This window comes from Cydia pomonella, chromosome 17 (assembly GCF_033807575.1).
Source record: "Cydia pomonella isolate Wapato2018A chromosome 17, ilCydPomo1, whole genome shotgun sequence".
Taxonomy (NCBI): Eukaryota; Metazoa; Arthropoda; class Insecta; order Lepidoptera; family Tortricidae; genus Cydia; species Cydia pomonella.
In genome coordinates this window covers 17,514,626-17,531,769 of record NC_084719.1, presented here as the reverse complement: position 1 = coordinate 17,531,769, position 17,144 = coordinate 17,514,626, and the positions used below count along the sequence as shown (strand labels likewise).

The following is a 17,144-nucleotide window of genomic DNA, read 5'->3' as shown; positions in this document are numbered from 1 at the left end:
AAAAAATTATTTGTTTTGAAACGAACTATGTCCTTCAATAAAAGTCATAAGCGGTCTAATAAATAAGACATTGGCGTAGATTGCATTGTACATCTTGTTCATTAGTTGACGTTATTAGGAAGGGGGTTCAATATATTTCGGAAATATTGTATTTAAATATTGCTTGTAATAAGTAGTCATGTATTTTACTGAATTAACACAATAATATTATGGGGAATCAAAAATAAAAGTTAAGGTATTACAAGTATAGCATCTTCACACTGTTAGAATACAGTTTCTGTAAGTAAATAGTAACAATCGTAAATGTCTATTGTTCTAAAAGTATTGTTTTAAAATGTATTAAAAATAGGTTCATTCACATTACCATACTTCTTTGTAACATAATGCGCTATGCGTACAGTAACTGTCACATGTGTGTTGAGTAATGAACCTATACTTGTTTCTTAGTTAATATTTCGTCGTCTGATTCAAAATCTTCGCCAGCTTTACGGCTCCTAAAATTGTAATTGTTTCTTCCGCAGTCGACATTGCAAAGATTACATTTTAAATGATTGACAGCTAATATGATAATGATAAGGTTTCTGAGATGAAATTGCTTTCTTTTTACGTGTGTATGAGATAGCGTTGAGGTAAATAAAATAGAGTTTTCTAATAATTACTTCAGTTATTTAAATATTATTATATGAATGACATCGTCACTTTACAAGCGTAGCAATGCTATATGGAAACACATGTTTCGTTTATAAACTAATGAAAATAATGTAATTTAATGAAAAAATACTGTTTTACGATTATTCACTTATTAGTATTTTGTGTATAAGTTAATCTTATTTCGCGAGAGTAGTGAATTTCCAGTAAAAACCAAACCTGATCTTTGTCTTATTTATTAGACTATGGCTGGATATTGTTTGTCTACGGTAAATATCAGTCTACGGCGGTTAAAGGGTTAAGATTTTCCCGCATTGGCAGAAATAAAATTGTAGAAAAATATAATATTATGTTATCCTTCTTAAATATACTGTCTTTCATTATGATTTTATGTAGTTAGTTTTCATCAGTGGACAGACATAACTATTCTATTTATACTAAAATTATGTTAAAATATAACTTTCAATAATATTCATCATCTATTGCAGGTAAATCGGGAAAAGAGTGATTACAAGGTTACAATATTAGTTCAGGGGTCAAAGACTGCCAGCCAAGCTACCGATGCCTCCTCTACGCCATCGACGAGCCGCGCGGAGTCAGAATCTGAAACGGGCGAAGAAAAAACTCCCAAAGCAGATAAGCCTATTTCTACATTTACTACACCGACCAGCGCCGCCGCGGGCGTGTATCCCTGTCATCTGTGTAACTTCACCACCACGCGCCTCAACGTCTTGATCTTACACAACAAAACACACAGTGCCACATACATACCCTACACACCTTCGCCCGTACGCAAGAAACCAGCCGCTAAACAGTCCCCCAAGGCCACCCCGAACAAAACGCCGAAAGCGCGAAAACCGCGCAAAGAAAAGCCAGAAAAAGAAGAAGAAAAGGAAAAGGAAAAACCTGTCAAGAAATCTCAAGCACAAAAACGCTCCACAGACGAGCCCCCGGAACCCGTAGAAGTGAAGAAACCTAAGACTGATGAGGAAATTAAGAGTAGCCTGTTAGCGGATTGGGACGACATGGACGACGACGACGACGACAAGTGCCCGGACCTGGCGTCGTCGCCCTCGGCGGCCGCCGCCTCGCCCGCCGAGCCCACGCCCGCCGCCGCCTCGCCCGCCGAGCCCACGCCCGCCGAGCTGCCCACGCCGCCGCCGCCCGCCGGGAAACCGGAGGCCTCGAGCGATTCCAAATACGAATTCTGTGAAGACGAAGACTGGTCCTTAGAGGCGGACGCCGGCCGCAAAATACCGCGGGTCAAGAATCCCGCGAAGAGAAAAGAAAGAAAAAGCATCAGCATCGACGAGGATGACGTGGCGAGAGAAGTTGCGGACCTGCTGACTAGAACTACTGTCCCGGAACTGCCTGCGGTGCCTGAACCTTTGACCGTCGAGCAAAATTTTCCTGAGCCTTCCATCGTAAAGTCCCCTGACAAAAAGACACAACCGACACCAGAATCTAGTAAAGCGCCTGAGAAAGTCGCTCCGGAACCGCCACCGACGAAAGCAATTTTTAAAACTAAAACATTTTTTCGAAGTCGACACTCTAGGAGCCAGGATGCAATAGGGAAGTATGTCGCCGAACAGCTAAACGCCGACAGAATGGACGTGGAAACTGAATTAAACGGTTCGGAAGTTGCGTCCTCTCCTGAAGCTAGAGAGTCTCCTCCAATAGAACCAGTTAAAGTAGCTCGCCTAGCGCCCAAAATACAACTAAAGAAAATGAAAGCCGAAGCGGCACAGTTAAGAGAAAAAGAAAAAATAAATATGGAATTTGCCGCAGAGGCTAAACTCGCTGCGAATGGTGCTAATAGTAAGTCAGGTAATATTGTGAGCCAAAACCTGGCGCCTCCTGTAGAGAAAGAGGTAGAATCTAAGTCATCACATCAACATAATCAGGATGTCTTATATCCTACACAAGAAATAAAACCAATTAATAAGGATACAATCAATAGCAATATACAGGATTCACTTGCAAATGAAATAAAACCAATTTATAAAAATATACTCGACAAAAGGAGCGAAATTAATAGTAAAGAATTTAATAGTAACATAGTCGAGCCACTTGAAGAAATTAAGACAAGTAATAAAGATAAACCTGATATAGAAATATATGAACCTATTAATAAAGCATTCAATAATATTGACACTGAAAAAATGTACGCTAAATTAGATAACGACAGTGAGAAACAAACAGGCGATAATGACCATACAGAAAGAACTGATCTATGTAAATCACCAGAAGTTGCACAAACACCTTGTGAGCAATTGGTTGAACCTTTGCTGAATGAATCTACAGCATCCGCTGTGGATGCCTTATTAAGCGTTTCTAGAGAGGCTGACAGGGTTACTAAAGTAATAAGCGACGATCCCCCCGAAGATTTGTTCGAAGATGACAATAAAGATAATGGAGTGAATAACAATGTCAATGGTATTGACGAAACCAATAAAGATAATTTATTTGTAGAAAATAAACAAATTGCTGAAGAAATTGATCAAATTACGGAAGAAACCGTCTCGCCGGAAGTTTCCCCAAAACAGACAAACGAGCATGACAATGATATGGTTGCTCAACATATTGACTTAAATGAAACCAATACCGAATCCACATGCAATGATAAAATGATAGAAGTTCCACAAATATCTGAAGAACCTACTGAATTAGTTTCAGAAACAGTAGTTGACTGCATACCATCTGAATCTGATCTGCAAATAGCCGAGGCGTTGATTAATCTTCCATCAACAGCTATACAAAATAATGCATCTAGTCAACTTCAACAAAACATGAATTTGTCAACACATTTTGCCAGTGGTGAATCTTTTCAGGAAGAGATAGTTGAGAGTATAAATGATATTAAGGATAATGATGATACAATGGGGGAAGCGAGATCTGAGGACAACTCTGTAGTTGACAACTCTGGAGAACATGTAAAGGAATCTTTACTACCATTAAATAGCGACACTCTGAATTCAAGATATGAAACTGAAGAAGAGAAAAGTCAAAATTTAAATGCCGCACAATCTTTAGTTGAAATGTCAGAATGTATAGATCATAAAATTAAAGTTTCCGAGCATAAAATGCCTGAAATAGACAATGCACATGCTGATCCTGTAAATACTGCACAGACCACTGTAATTGAAACAAACAATACTATTGAACCAAAACCCGCGCCACCGGTTCCAGACAACAGCAATGATCCAATCAGCAACACACCTAAGTTTGATACATCATCTTCCAAATTACTTAAAATTTTAGAAGAACCTTGTGTACCCAAAATAATCAGTAAAACTCCAACAAAACAAGTTGTAGTAACCGGAAAAGAGAAAATACTTAACTTCGACGTCAACAAGGGTTCCATTAAGAACAAACCTCAATCGCCCAAGCAGAAGATCATCATTCGTCGAAATACGCCTAGCAAAAACATTATCAATAATATAAACGAGTTGAGTTCACCAGAGAACATCATTCTCTCACGCACCGGCAAGCCGCCGGCTGACGGCTCGGCCATGCAGACGTATACCATCCAGGCTACGCCCGACCCGCCTACCGATGCCAACACCATTATCATCCAACAGAAGATACGGAAGATTACCAAACCTGCTCCTAAATTACAAAAGCTAAAGCAGCAGTTTTCCTTGGTGGCTCCAGTCACTGAATCGAAGCCTGTTGCCGAACAACCCGCTGCGGATGACACCTTCTATGATATTAATTCTATGCCCATAGTGCTCTCAGATGACATTCTCACCCCGGAGAACATTGAGAAAATGCCTATCGTCATGTCCGACGGCAAAATCATCACCAACCCCACAAATCCCCCTAAACTCGTGAAAACGAAACAGATCGAAAGCGAAAAAGTCAGCATGATCAGCCCGAGCAAACCCGAACTGAAAACCTTGCTAATGAATCCTGTGACCGAGGTCAGTAAAGCGACCACGCCTAACATTTTATCCAAGTCGTCCAAGCTCAGGGCGTCGAAACCGATGTTAGTCATAGATAAAGCGACCGGGAAACAGAAAATTATTATGACTAAAGCTGACCCTACCGTCAAGGAAATAAAACAGTCTCCCGCAAAGTTAGAGCCGGCGGCCTCGAGCGCGGCCAAGCCGGGCAAGTTCATCATCCTGCCCACCGGCGGCTCGCCGCGCCCCAGCCGCACGCAGAAGATCGTCATCGACCCCGGCACCGGCAAGGCGCACGTGCTCGTGGCCAAGGCCGAGCCCGACAACAAGCCTGACAACAAGCCCGTCTCCGCCAAGCTCGTGCCGCAGCCCGCCGACGCCGGCCCCGGCAGCACCGTCATGATCATCACCAACGCGCAGGGCGCGCAGTCCCGCATCGTACTCACTCCCGAGCACGAGAAAATACTCTTCCCCAACAAGCAGCAGCCCAAGGTGTCACAACTCAAGACCGTGGCGCACCGGATATCGACTAACTCCCCCCAGAAGACGGTCGTCACGTCGGTGGCGGCCACGAAGACGCCGCCCCCGAAAATAGTCCCAAAAACACAAAAGAGCGCTATCATCACGTCCAAAGGGCAACTGATCGTCGGCGGACGCGTCGCGACCACCGCGCAGAACATAGCGCCGATGCCTGAGATACGGCCCAAGCAGCGGATCATCGCCGCCGAACCGAAGAAGCTCGCGCAGACCGTGCAGAAGACCTCCACGGAGCCACTAATCTTCTTGCAGCAAAAATCGGGCGCGGTGATGCAGCTCACGACGGCGCAGTTCGAGCACCTGCAGCGAACCGGCCAGATCGTGCAGAAGGCCCCCGTCCCCGAGAACAAAATCGTCGTGCAGAAACAGATCACGATCCCGTCCAACGAGGCGATCGCGCCCGCGGTCCACAAGAAAATAAGACGGCCGGCCACGATGTCGCCGACGCCCGCGAAGAAGCTCAAGCAGGAGATAGCGATAGCGCCCGCGCCCGCTCCCGCTCCCGCACCCGCGCCCGCGCCCCTGCCCGCGCTCACGCCGCTGTCGCACGCCGCGCCGCCGCCGGCCGCCTACTCGGAGCTCGACAACTTCGAGGAGCTGCTGCCGTCCACCGCCATCGCGCGCGCGCCGTCGCCCGCCGCGCCGCCGCCGCCGCCCGACGCGCCGCCCGCGCCGCTCGCCGACGGCCAGCTGCTGGCCGTGCCCGGCGAACACTTCGGCGGCCCGCCCGGCTCCTTCTACCTGTGCGTCGAGGACAACGGCTCGCTGACGCCCATCGACAACCGGCCGCTCGTGCTGGAGAACAACCAGCTGGTGCCGATGACGGAGCCGGCGCCGGCGCCCGAGCGGCGCGACATCCTCGAGGCGGCGCTGGCCAACAGCGACGTGTTCCACGACCCGCCGCGCGACGACGCGCCCTTCCGCGACCTGAACGCGAACGTGTCCGTGCACTGCCGCGTGTCGGAGACGAGCACGACGCTGCACCAGCCCATCATGACGCCGGTGGAGGTGCCGTCGCACGCGGACGCGGAGCCGGCCGTGCCGGGCTCGCTGGAGGACGGGCTGGCGGTGATCGGCGTGACGCCGCACACGGTGCCCACGTCGCTGGAGCTGCCCATCACGGTGACGGACCCGCGCATCGCGCCGCGCGTGTCGGACCCGCTGGCGATGCTGACCGTGAGCGAGCCCGCGCCGCAGCCCATGTCGATGCCGCTGCTGCTGGAGGAGGAGCCGGTGGGCAAGTCGCTGCCGATCCTGACGGACGAGCCGGCGGGGTCGGGCTCGTCGGGCTCGGCGGAGGAGACGCTGTGGTCGCGGCGGCTGCTCACGCCGTGCTCGGACACGTCGGAGGCGTCGGCCGAGATCCCGCTGCAGCCCGCCATGCGCCTCTCCGTCGACGACCTGGCGCGGGCCAGCTAGACGGCGCGGAGGTTTTTATTCATTTCGTGTTGAAAATGTTTATTTATGAAATGAAATGTAATTCGTGTTTTACATGTGCAATCAATTATGTTTGTCGTCTTTCGATATATCCGTATGATAGTGTGATCGGCCGGTCGACGCGGGACGGGCCGCTCGGCTCTCGTTATAGTTGGGCCGCCATCGCGCGGGCGATGTAAAAAGAACGCGACTGTAAATATATCGTTAGAGTGGTGCGAGTGACTTCTGGGTTCGGTCTAGCTGAACATTGAACATACCGGGCGCCGACGGCGTGAATATATTTTAGTCTTAAGAATTTACATTTGTAAATTTTAATGCATAAATGATATTGTTGGATCATAAGAGAGTTATGAGATCGTATTTGTAATATATAAAAGTTTAGGTAATCATATTTTTTATATTGTCTAACAAAGAATGACATTGCGAAAGCGATGAGAGGTGCGAACTCGAATGCCGGGCGGGCGCAGCGCGACCCGCGTCTACATGAGGTAGAGTTAATGTTAAGTACAATTTTGTTGATGTAACATTTTAAACATATTCAAAGCACATTATTGGTTTGTTCGGGTGATCTATGTCGGAATCTAGATCGGACTAAGAAGATGAAGTCTTAGTGTACCTTCTATGTAGTTTTAAATAAATAAATTCTAATCGAATGCATTCTTTCATTTAATTTTAATCCTTTAATATGGAAAGACATTGAGTTAAATTAATTCAGTCGGCCGTGTTAACCGTTCAAGTTTAAATCAGTTGAAATTTAGCTATAGGTAGAATAAAATATTTCACAAAACCAACGTTTATAAGCATAAGTAATTCTGTTCTTGTTCAATAGTCGCATGCTGAGGTCGGAATCCCTTCGACCGACACACGTCTGTGTCTACAGCACGTAATCGTGACATAAATTATAACGACAGTCAGTCAATTTTATTTATACAGTTAAAATAACAGTTTTGATTTAAGCTCTATGTTAAGGAATACGGATTTAAAATTTCAGCTTTCACACAACTAAGTCTATATGTCTCAGAAAACTGCTTTGACTGACGAACAGAACCGAAGTGTTCGGTGAACCGAGATTGGTACAGAACACTAATTAGAAATTCCACTTGTGCTCTAAAGCATATTCACGTAAGTGGAGGGAGCGCATATTACTGGTGCGCCGAAAATTAAAACAACTTCGTTACTTCAATATGATTTATTCGTTTCCATGTAAAATTATATTTATTTGCTTAAATTAATCGAACAAAGTATTGTCAATGACAAAGTTGAATAGGTAGTATTGCGCTTATATTATTTAGAACAGGTTTGAGTAACTTTTGCCTGACATGGCCACGATTGGCCAGTTTACTTTATTCTATTAAAATCACATGGTCTCGCATTTTGACTACAAACTACGTACTACAGACTACGGTAACAATCGCTACATAAATTCGTAATATGAAAATATTTGCATTGGCTATCTATACAACAGAAATGTAGATGAAAAGTCTTACAGCTATAATACTTTAATATAATATTAGGGAAGAGTGGATTTGAAGATATACAAAGGAACAGCGTGAATGTGGAAGGATCAAGAAACTACATTTATTTATATTTCGAGTAGATGCGAGGATATTTTCACAAGTATCAAGTTTCAATTCGTTACTAGCATTGCTTACAGAAGTAAAACTTCAACGTAACGACAGCCATATTTACACTATTACTATCTATCGTAGAAAATATTGCTCGTCCTTTCATTTAATATCATAAATTAAAAACGTGTATAAAAATATTGTACAAATATGAGCGACGAACTAGTTACAACAATGTTTAAATGAATGAATACTTAATGTTATCACATGGCAGATTTCCACCGCCACTAAATTCTATATGAACATCGACGTTTCCTCTTGTAACAAAACATTACATAGGATCCCTTGACTCTGCTTTGGAAAAACTTGCCACCAAAGTATTTTATGCTAAGTTATCGATGTTAGACAATCCAACTCATAGGGTCTCGTGTCCAACGCCGTAGCGAGCATAAAAATACGTATAAATCACGCGGAACAGTTTTTAAAACCGCAGCCCCTTATCTGAGCAAGTTATGTGTTAGACGTCATGACTCCTAAATAATCTTGAATCTACCTATAATGTTAAGAACACTTAGAGAATTCCCGCTGTTAATGTTTCCACGAAATTCGTGAGCTAGTCTTCAGACGCCGAAGCAATATTTAAACCGGGCCAAAAAGACAAGGCTCCCGATTTCAACAAGTTCGCAGTGTCCTTAACAGTCTAGGAGACGAAGACAATCTCCACATGAGCCGTAGATTACTGCAGCGCCTGTCTTGTGGTGTTGGGCAGGAACAGGCACATGAGGCCGCCGCTGGCCAGCAGCACGGCCACGATGAAGGTGGGCGCGGGGCAGTACTGGTCCAGCAGCGCCGCGATCACTACGTTGCCCATGATGCCGCCCAGCCTGGCTGCCACCATGGATACCGCCACGCCCGTCGCTCTGCAAACGAAATGTTATTAAGATAATGGGCAATGATCGCCATTTTTCATAAGAAACGTTTTTGCTTGAGAATGTTTGCCATAGTAAACGTAGAACTTTCTCGAGAACGGCACAGCTCTAATTGTAAATTCCTCTTTTTAATTGTTATTTCATGTCTGAATCTGAAGACCTAGATGACCTAGATCATTGACGCCCTTTTTACCGCAGTACTAAATATGACTTAAACAGCAGAAATTTAGATCGCGAAAAGTTGTGGGAGTGGGAATGCCATATGGATAGTTTCAACCTATTTCTTCAACAAATTAGCCAAAGAGAGCGAAACGGCACGGTTAGGTCATCAGTAGCAACATATTCTTGATCAAAAAGTGGGCGCGCCACATAAACTCACCTTAAGTTGGTGGGGAAGACCTCAGTAATGAGGCAGTCGAGCGAGGCGTTACCGCACGAGATGACGGAGCTGAAGATAGCGCTGACGATCAGGTTGTTAGTCTTGTTGTACACGAAGTACATGGCCGCAGAGCAAAGTCCAGCCGAGAATGTCGCAAACACTATAAACAAAGATACTTGTTAAGCCAAATTTACCAGCGATGACGGTATAACAGTGTAGTATAGTCAATCTTAGGTACAATAAGAGTGGGCGCGTTCAGCAGAGCACTGATGACGAAAGGGCTATGAAGGCTGGTTGCACCAAATGGTCTGTCATCGTTAACCCATTCAGGGCCAGCGACGCTCTTCTGAAGAGGAACACACTGAGTTATGATCAGAGGCGATTTTCGGGCTTCCTTTTGGTGAGATAAGAGGACGTAAGAAACCGAAGACTCATCTTGGATCATTGACATATATCTAAGGACGAGCCTTACGGGCCTAAGAATGGTGCTAGTTCAGTGGTGTCACTCACGAATTCGAGCCAATCGTGCAGTCTAACGCAACTAGTTGCGACCAATCGCGCGCGTGTTTAGAATTCGTCAACCAATCGCGTTGTGAACGATAGACTGCACTGCGATAGATGTGCGTGCGATAGACTGCACGATTGGCTCGAATTCGTGTGCGTGACACCGCTGTAGGTACTGGCCCCATTCTTATTGCCCGTAAGGCCCGTCCTTAGCTGTATGGCTTGGATGTTCTATCTATAAGTGACTTACCCAGGAAGAACTTGCGTCCGAGCCGGTCCATGCCCAGCACGGCGAAGATGTTGGAGGGGATAGCGGCGGCCACGGTGATAAGCGACTCCATGAATACGTCGGAGCGGATACTGGAGTCGCACGTCGCGTCGGCGGAGTGCGTACCGTACTGCGTCACATACCGTGTCACCTGAAACCAACAAATTATTTTTACTTAAAAATAATAATAAAAAAAAAATTATCCTATATACGTCCCACTGCTGGGCACAGGCCTCCTCTCATGCGCGAGAGGGCTCGGGCTATAGTCCCCACGCTAGCCCAATGCGGATTGGGAACTTCACATACACCTTTGAACTTCTTTTTTACTTAGGTATGTTGGAATAAATATAATATGATATGCGTTTATAGTTAAAGCGTGTTAGCGTATGCATGTGCATTGCATATATAGAAATATGTCCATTTATCTCCTAAGTGAATTGATATTATAAGGGACATAATTTTCCTAAGAAAAGTACCTTACTTAAAGTTTCATATTTTATTCCAGTAAGTTGGAAGTTACCTGACAAATGTCAGCTGGTGCGTTGTCGTTCATTCTCGACCACTCGTCGAAACGGTTGAACATTTCGGGGAACCACATCATGAGTCCGTAGTACCTGTAATGATGTAAAAAATTGGTAACCTGTTTTGTTTTCTATGATAACACAGACTAAGAGACATTAAATAGATCTTTGCCTGCTCTTGCATATAAAAGTAGACTTACCCGATATGGAAAGTGAAGTTGATGGTAATGGATATCGTCGTGAACTTGAGTATGGGCGGTACGAATAACTGCTTGCTATGCTCCACGATGTCGCTGAACATCCTCCTTAGTTTTGACTTAGGCGCCTGGGGTTCCTTCGTATCAATTTGCTTCTCCGGCTTCGTGTGCATGGGTTCTTCTACCAAGAGTTGTTTGACGGGGTATTGGTCCTTGCTCTTGCCGGTATTCATGAGGTAGATGCCCCGGAAGACTTCCAGCGCGTCCTCGTGGCGGCCGGTGGAGATGAGGAACTTGGGGGACTCAGGCAAGAGAAACAGGAGTGCGGCGACGAGGAATGATGGTAGTGACATCACAAGTAAGAAGATGCGCCATGAATTGTACACGAAGCCATTAGTCTCTCCTCCGATTCCTGGAAAAAATATATAACTGATGGAACTGACTCAACGGTTGCTGGATGGACTATCGTCATAGCAGAGATATCACTCAAGGTCATGGGAGAACGGTTACTTATGAAGTGTCAGTGTGACGCAAGTTTTCCTTGAGTGCCAGTGGCCTTATTGACCTATTTTTAAAGGCGGACTAGTAGTAATATGATAAATAGACTCACCGCTGGGGATGATGACCCAGGCCAGACCGGCCACGAACAAGTTGCCAAGCGTCCAGAAAGCAGCCATGAAGCTCAACATAGCCCCGCGCTTGTTTTTCGGCTGGAACTCTGCGAAGTACGACCAGATGACGGGACCAGAGCCTCCGAGTCTGTGAAGTGAATACAGTTTTTATTAGTCTCCATAATTTTATCTTTAGATGCCACGCAGCTAAATATTTGTTGTTTGTTTCTATCACCGTTTGGACTGTAGATAGCTCAATTCAACACGAATAGGTCTTTACGTTAGGCGTCTATTGATGGCCCTTCGCGTTACTCCATTTTACGTCTGCCGCGCAGAAAAGAAATAAGATAGGTACCTACGAATAATATTTATCTACAAAACTGTACACTCTAAAACGACCATATTAGTTATGCAGAAAGCGACCAACTCCATATTTGTAATTGAAACTTGCGGTAGCTACTAATGCTAAGGCTACTAAACTAATTAGGCTAGCGGGGAAAATATAATTACAAGCAAGTAACTCACGCAGCTCCGTTGATGAAGCGGAACAACATGAAGAGCTCGTAGTTCTGGCTGAAGGAGGAAGCCACGATAGCAAGCGCGTTGATCACGGAGATGGCGATGAGCACGCGCTTGCGGCCCAACGAATCGGCTACCGAGCCCCACGCGTACGCGCCGGCCATCATACCGATGAAGATTATGCTGTTCAGCCATCCCTGCAACAGTTACCAGTTCATGTTACCTTTCATCTTCAATTTAATACGGCCAACCGTATAGCCCCAAGGCTAGGCTAGTGAATTAACAACAGCAACAGAATTGATAACAGAATTGGTGGGTTACACATTCTCATCTACAAGATGGAGCCTTTAAGACAAGTCGCAACCACTCTTTGGCGTTCCTTCTTCTTCTTCCTCGCGTTGTCCCGGCATTTTGCCACGGCTCATGGGAGCCTGGGGTCCGCTTGACAACTAATCCCAAGATTTGGCGTAGGCACTAGTTTTTACGAAAGCGACTGCCATCTGACCTTCCAACCCAGAGGGTAAACTAGGCCTTGTTAGGATTAGTCCGGTTTCCTCACAATGTTTTCCTTCACCGAAAAGCGACTGGTAAATATCAAATGATATTTCGTACATAAGTTCCGAAAAACTCATTGGTACGAGCCGGGGTTTGAACCCGCGACCTCCGGATTGCAAGTCGCACGCTCTTACCGATAGGCCACCAGCGCTTCTCACTCTTTGGCGTTCCCATACTATATTTTTAAATTCATGTTAATTGCATATCCTTCACCATCATTGCATATCCCCAACCATCATTGCCTTATGAATGCAGAGAAATCGCTAATATGATGTAGCTTACCTTAGTCTGAGTGGTGAGGTCTAAGTCGCACTGTGCCGACGGCAGGATGAAGGACATGGAGATGACGTCCATCTCCTCGGACGTGCTGACGAGTCCGCAGACCGCCAGCAGCAGGTAGTGGAAGCGGCCATATCCTGTGACAAGCATACGACTTATATTAAAGAATTGCTTATACATTACATACGCAATTTCCATAGGAAACTCTTCCTACATTAGACTTTGCTAGAATAAGAAACAGCATTCTCCTAATAATTGTATGTGCTAAATAAAAACATATTTCATACGACGTACCTACTTATCTATAAGCCATGCCCTAAAACGGGTGCGGAGTTGTAATAAACTTTAGTTCTACCTTATTAATACCCTTTTTAGGGTGCCATGTGCTTCTATAATTTAATTGTAACAACCATATATGTACCATGGTTTGCAATAAATCATTTATGATTTAATACAAAATTAGATAAAAGGTGACTTGATAAAGTACTCAAAGGTAATTTGATTACGCTTTAGCTACGATATTGCTGCGTAATTAAATCACCTGACACAAAACCTTACATGAAAGCGCGTGAAATTGTATCTCTTCATTCATTACACGTCACTATAGATCGTGTGATTCACGAAGACGCGTGCCTTACTCGTATTGTCATGTTATTAAAGCTTAGATTTGACAAAACTGCGCGTCATCGTGGATGACACGCACTATACCGGCCAACGTAAACAACAGTCACGCCACTGTTCGCGGAATCCGCTTGTACACAAACTAACTTGCGATTGTCCATTCTCTCTACTGGACTTAATTTGAACTCTAATTCTTAAATGTAAGCATCAGCGGATGACACATTACACTGGTCTTCCAAGTGGTGGGAAGTTTTGTGAATCCCAGAACTGTTTACGATAGAAATACTCTGGAATGTCATGCGAAGTCATTCATAATATGTACTACTGACATTACACCTTTATTTTTATTGGTGAGCGTCCGGTTCCGATGAAAGTGTTTTGTTACAATTGTTACGGAACATGTTTTTGTATTTTGTAAACATTGTTACGTAACTGCTTATGGGGCATTATCAGGTAGCTTCATTGCCTAATCGTGAGTTGTGAATGTTGTGATTGTCAAGCAGTTTTTGTTTAGGTATATAGTTGTTAATTAGGACCCACTTCCTACTGTGGTGGTGTAAACAAAGAATTAGATTGCTAAACTGTTAGGTAACCATATCAAAATAGTAAACAAAGGTAAGTTTATAAAGATAAGTATTACCGAATAATAATAATTAATAATATATACTAATTGCCAATAAGTAGCAGCCAAAGGTAGGCACTTATTCGTTCCAATTTGAAAACAAAGTCACATGACGTGCAATTGTTCATAAGTTTCATAACATTGTACCTAGGTAAGTAGGTAAATAAGGAATAATTATTGTTTATTGTTCCCGGAAAATTCGATAACAACTGGTGGTATTGTCGTCTGAATAGATACAAATGTGCAAGTTGTGAAAAGTTTTGGAATACCTAGTTGGAAAATTAATCACAAATCTACAACATAAAAAAATTAATGATTTTTCCCAGATTAGTGACATTATTTTCAAGTTTTGGGAAATTTTCAAACTCCCATAGTGTAGTATGAGTTTTTATTTTATTTAATTTTATTGGTGTTCTGGGACTATTGGAATCGTGGAATTGATAGTTTATGAACTGGACATACGATAGCCTACCACCACTAGGTATGAAGAGTCGAATTGGCTCCCAGGTTGCTTTAAAGTACACATATAGATATACTTAATAAAAATAAATGAAAACAAGAGAGGTCATGTCTAGTAGGTAACATACTATACAATAGTAATGGGACGGGACTTTTACGATTCGATGTTTTCCGGTCAGCCATTTTATCAGCCGATAAAGGCCCGCGTGTCTGGGCTTCAATAGGAGGGTCTGACCAATTGAAATGATTACTTGCGAACATCCTACTTTACTTTTATATATAACCATACTATCTAAAACTGATTCAATTTAGTTTACTTCTGTAATTTTCTATTGTTTCTTTTAGCTTGAAGTGTTAGTACCTTTTTGGCTAAGTTATTTTTTTTTTTTGTTTTAATGGCCGATCCATTGGCTTTTGCTGCTGCGCTGCGCATTTCCTCAAATGTGGAACACCGAATTTAGTCCCGTTATTTTGCAAAGTAGTGTAAATGTTTAAAAACCACCTAAGTAGTAGAAATACAAATGAATTACCGGCTAATTCGATAGCTTTCTCGAAGTCAGCTTTCTCAGAGACTGGGCCTTTTTCCGGATCGCCTTTGACTGGTGTCTTCAGCGATGGGACGACTCCTGAAAAAAGTAATTGTTTAGATTATAATTCATAATTGATTTATTGTCTGTAGAATACAAGTATAAGTTTGATATGAGAATTATTTTATACAACACTATTATGATCAAACGTAGTCCAAGGCAGAAAACGATTCTTTTAGCGTCTTTGCTAATCGAGAGCAAAGTCCTGACTTTTCTTTCATCGCGCATATTTCTGAAGAAAAATATTTATGAACAGAATGGGATCGAAACTACGAAAGTTTAATACTTTTATGAGCAGAGGGGAATACACCTTTTATAGATCTGTCAATTAAATTCACAGTTAATATGTGAAATATTATAACGTGATTTAGGTAACTTTTGCGTGAGTACTATTATAGTCGATAGTGCGCATCCAATAGTTTCGTGTGGTTTCGTTAATAAAATACAGCGATGCACGCGATCACGACATATCAACACTCAATTTGGGGGTCAGTCCACTTTTCTTAGTAGGTATTTATATCAAATGTGCCTTCCATTCTAGCTAGCCTTGGACCACTTGCCGGTATTGGAGTAGGTTTTATTAAGAGTCTAGTGATAATGATAAGTACCGTTCGCGTAGCACTAATTTGTTTTAGATAAAATTAGTTAATTTAAATACGTGTGTTAGGTGCGTGATATTTGTGTCATGAACGTAAGTGAATAACAATGTTCCCTGGTTCAAATTATCATTAGAGTGTTTTTTAAAGCAAACGATAAAGTATAACGTACCAAGTTCTGCAGTCTTGGAACCTGGTCCGTTTAGTTGGTGGTTCCTTTTTACATCACAATCTGCAATAAAAATACCTAGGATCAAACTATTATTGTGCAGTTTGTGCTACTCCTCTATAATTAGGTATATATAGCAAGTTGTCTCTCTCTATATAATAATATAACGCTCTGTAGTCTAATAATTCTACTAAAAATAATCTATAGGCTATGAATAGATCAATACAGTCAGACCAAGCTAAGTTGGCAGCGATTTTGAAAAGCCAGCCTGTGCAAGTGTTAAGTAAACGTCATTCTTTAGAAGTTGGACGTTTAAAACAACACTTGCACTGTCTAGGCTGTCAAAATAGCTGCCAACTTATCTTGGTCTGACTAATCAAATATAGTAAATTGAATAAACCATTGTGAAGACTAGCTGGATAGAGCCCAATAATCTATAGAGCCTTATTATTTGATAAAGGCCACGCATTCTGCTTTACCGATAAAGTGATTTTAATAAGGGTTATTAATATACGCTCTACGCTCTACAAACATATATCCTAGCTAGTCGGTAGCATCAGCCTGGCAGTATATCTACGCGGAATAACATACCTTCTAACCGTATAAAATCATACGTTCACATCGCTACTTCTAGGTTGTTAGTTATTCTTATTAGCCTGAGTGAGCCAGCATTCGCCTCAGGCAGAAACACTTCAATGTGCTCTACAAATAAGCATATTGTTGTTTCGAGTTCACACTTATGTTGGTTCGCATGAGGCGAATGAGTTCCTGCGTTTGATAAAGACAGGTATAGGTATAACACAAGCCTTGTGAGGCGAGTTCATGGGCAACCTGGTGTAACTTGGCCTCAAGATCTGTTATAGTGTACATTAACAATGTGTATAAGACTTATACTGGTTTGGAGCGATCGACACCCTTCTGTTGACTGTACATCAAATAGTCCGTCAGACGACCACAATTGAATTAGGAAGCGTTTACGCTTATCCGACTGCATCTTCGGCTGATCCGACGTAAGTGTGTTGACTGATGAGTGTAACGGAGCTGCCACGTCACCGCCCCGAGCCGATTATCGCCGGTGCCCGACGGCTCGCAGGGTGCTCAATCACTTCTGTCACAATCGTGAGGGTCACGCCACCAAGGAAGCTACACATCCTAGTTTTTACGTAGGTAAGTACGTTCATTGTAAACCTTATATATGTCGATGTGCACCAAAATTTTCGTTCATTGCTTCTAAAG

General features: G+C 43.4%; 2 protein-coding genes across 4 annotated transcripts in view; one reads left to right on the top strand and one right to left on the bottom strand.

The window, feature by feature from the left end:
• The window catches only part of LOC133526775 (titin), a 28,660-nt gene extending 21,480 nt beyond the window's left edge, over positions 1-7,180 (top strand). The window contains exon 5 of the mRNA XM_061863517.1: positions 1,137-7,180. Within this exon, the coding sequence (XP_061719501.1) occupies positions 1,137-6,509 (5,373 nt within the window). The 3' untranslated portion in view covers positions 6,510-7,180. The remainder of the gene's footprint in view (positions 1-1,136) is intronic.
• Positions 7,181-7,697: 517 nt separating this feature from the next.
• LOC133526777 (synaptic vesicle glycoprotein 2B) overlaps positions 7,698-17,144 on the bottom strand; it is a 61,464-nt gene continuing 52,017 nt past the window's right edge. For all 3 annotated transcript variants that reach the window (XM_061863523.1, XM_061863521.1, XM_061863522.1), the window contains exons 3-12: positions 15,912-15,971; positions 15,087-15,182; positions 12,858-12,991; positions 12,027-12,217; positions 11,501-11,649; positions 10,894-11,302; positions 10,693-10,786; positions 10,155-10,323; positions 9,401-9,560; positions 7,698-9,012 (exon numbers count right to left, since the gene is read on the bottom strand). In XM_061863523.1, the coding sequence (XP_061719507.1) occupies positions 8,829-9,012; positions 9,401-9,560; positions 10,155-10,323; positions 10,693-10,786; positions 10,894-11,302; positions 11,501-11,649; positions 12,027-12,217; positions 12,858-12,991; positions 15,087-15,182; positions 15,912-15,971 (1,646 nt within the window). In that variant the 3' untranslated portion in view covers positions 7,698-8,828. The remainder of the gene's footprint in view (positions 9,013-9,400; positions 9,561-10,154; positions 10,324-10,692; positions 10,787-10,893; positions 11,303-11,500; positions 11,650-12,026; positions 12,218-12,857; positions 12,992-15,086; positions 15,183-15,911; positions 15,972-17,144) is intronic.